This window comes from Neophocaena asiaeorientalis, unplaced genomic scaffold, assembly GCF_003031525.2.
Source record: "Neophocaena asiaeorientalis asiaeorientalis breed wild unplaced genomic scaffold, Neophocaena_asiaeorientalis_V1.1 scaffold332, whole genome shotgun sequence".
NCBI classification, from domain to species: domain Eukaryota; kingdom Metazoa; phylum Chordata; class Mammalia; order Artiodactyla; family Phocoenidae; genus Neophocaena; species Neophocaena asiaeorientalis.
In genome coordinates this window covers 2,311,274-2,312,657 of record NW_020173111.1, presented here as the reverse complement: position 1 = coordinate 2,312,657, position 1,384 = coordinate 2,311,274, and the positions used below count along the sequence as shown (strand labels likewise).

Here is a 1,384-nt window from a genome sequence, read left to right as displayed (position 1 = left end):
AGCCCGGGCTTTTTTTTTTTTTTTTTTTTTTTTAAACTTATTTATTTATTTATGGCTGTGCCGGGTCTTTGTTGCTGTGCGCGGACTTTCTCTAGTTGTGGTGCATGGGTTTTTCATTGCGGTGGCTTCTCTTGTTGCAGAGCACGGGCTCTAGGCACGTGGGCTCAGTAGTTGTGGCACGTGGGCTCAGTAGTTGTGGCGCATGGGCTTAGTTGCTCTGCGGCATGTGGGATCTTCCCAGACCAGGGATTGAACCCGTGTCCCCTACATTGGTAGGTGGATTCTCAACCACTGCACCACCAGGGAAGTCCTAGCCCTGCCTTTTAAATAAACTCTCCGGGTGATTTCTTCCCATCCTGCCTGAAGAGTCTGTTCCTGTCACAGCGCTAAACCTGACGAGAACGTTTTCAGGTTTTGTCAACTAGAAGTTGCTTGAGGCAACTGGCCGGTCCCTGGCACACCTGTAGGTGCTGGGTGAATACGGGCATCTTCTAACTCTGAACCAATGGAAAGGGCTGCTTGGCCATTCTCAAAGGAATGTCACATTCAGGTAGCATGAAATGGTAGAGGCAGAGGGTCTTTTGGGTTGAGATTCTCACTGCTTACCTCCTTTTCCCAGTGATCATTTTTTAAAGCATAAAAGCAACAAGAGCAGACAGTCTAGTCAGTGTTGTGATACCGATTTTCTCAGCCGGGACCGGAAGGAGACGCCTGTCTTTGTGCGCTGTACACAGTCATTGTGTGTCTCTTGGTTTCACCTGTTTGGTACTAAGTGGGGTCAGAGGGTGGCATTTTGCAGGGGCAGCTTCATCTGCTCTTGTGCCTCCCCTCTTTGAATCAGCCCCCATAACCTGACGGATTTTTGCTAGTGTTCTGGGTGAAAGTGGGAAGCTTCAGGCCGGGGGGCAGGAGGGAACAGCCCTCCTGTCCCCGTTGGAGGCTGTGTCCGCGGAGGCCCCCCTCCCGCCGTTGCTTCTCCCCGTGGGATGTCAGGAGCTAGTTTCCTCTAAAGGTCACTTTGAAACACATGAGCTGTGCTGCGGCCGCCTGGCCAACCCTGCTGACCACTGCCTCTGCCCCCAGGCGTGGGGACCTGCCGTTTGTCGTGCCCCGCCGAATGGCCCGGAAAGGCGCCGGCGACTGCTCGGACGAGGAGGTGGACGGCAAAGCCGACGGGGCTGAGGCCAAAGCTGCTGAGTAACAACCTCTTCTTCTGCCCGAGACGGACGACAGCACCGACTCCACTTCCCCTTCCCAGCCCCTGCAGCACCCCTCCTCCCTCCTGGGACTGCTGTGACCGTGACCCCACCTCGTCCCCCCAGGCCAGGGGACCTCAGGCCTCACCTCCCCGCCCATCCCGCCAGGCCTCCTTGAAGGGCTTCCG

General features: G+C 55.8%; 1 protein-coding gene across 1 annotated transcript in view; it reads left to right on the top strand.

Annotated features, from left to right (window-relative positions):
- MYH9 (myosin heavy chain 9) overlaps positions 1-1,378 on the top strand; it is a 93,525-nt gene extending 92,147 nt beyond the window's left edge. The window contains exon 40 of the mRNA XM_024743444.1: positions 1,084-1,378. Coding sequence (XP_024599212.1) covers positions 1,084-1,201 — 118 coding nt within the window. The 3' untranslated portion in view covers positions 1,202-1,378. The remainder of the gene's footprint in view (positions 1-1,083) is intronic.
- The last annotated feature ends 6 nt before the right edge of the window (positions 1,379-1,384 follow it).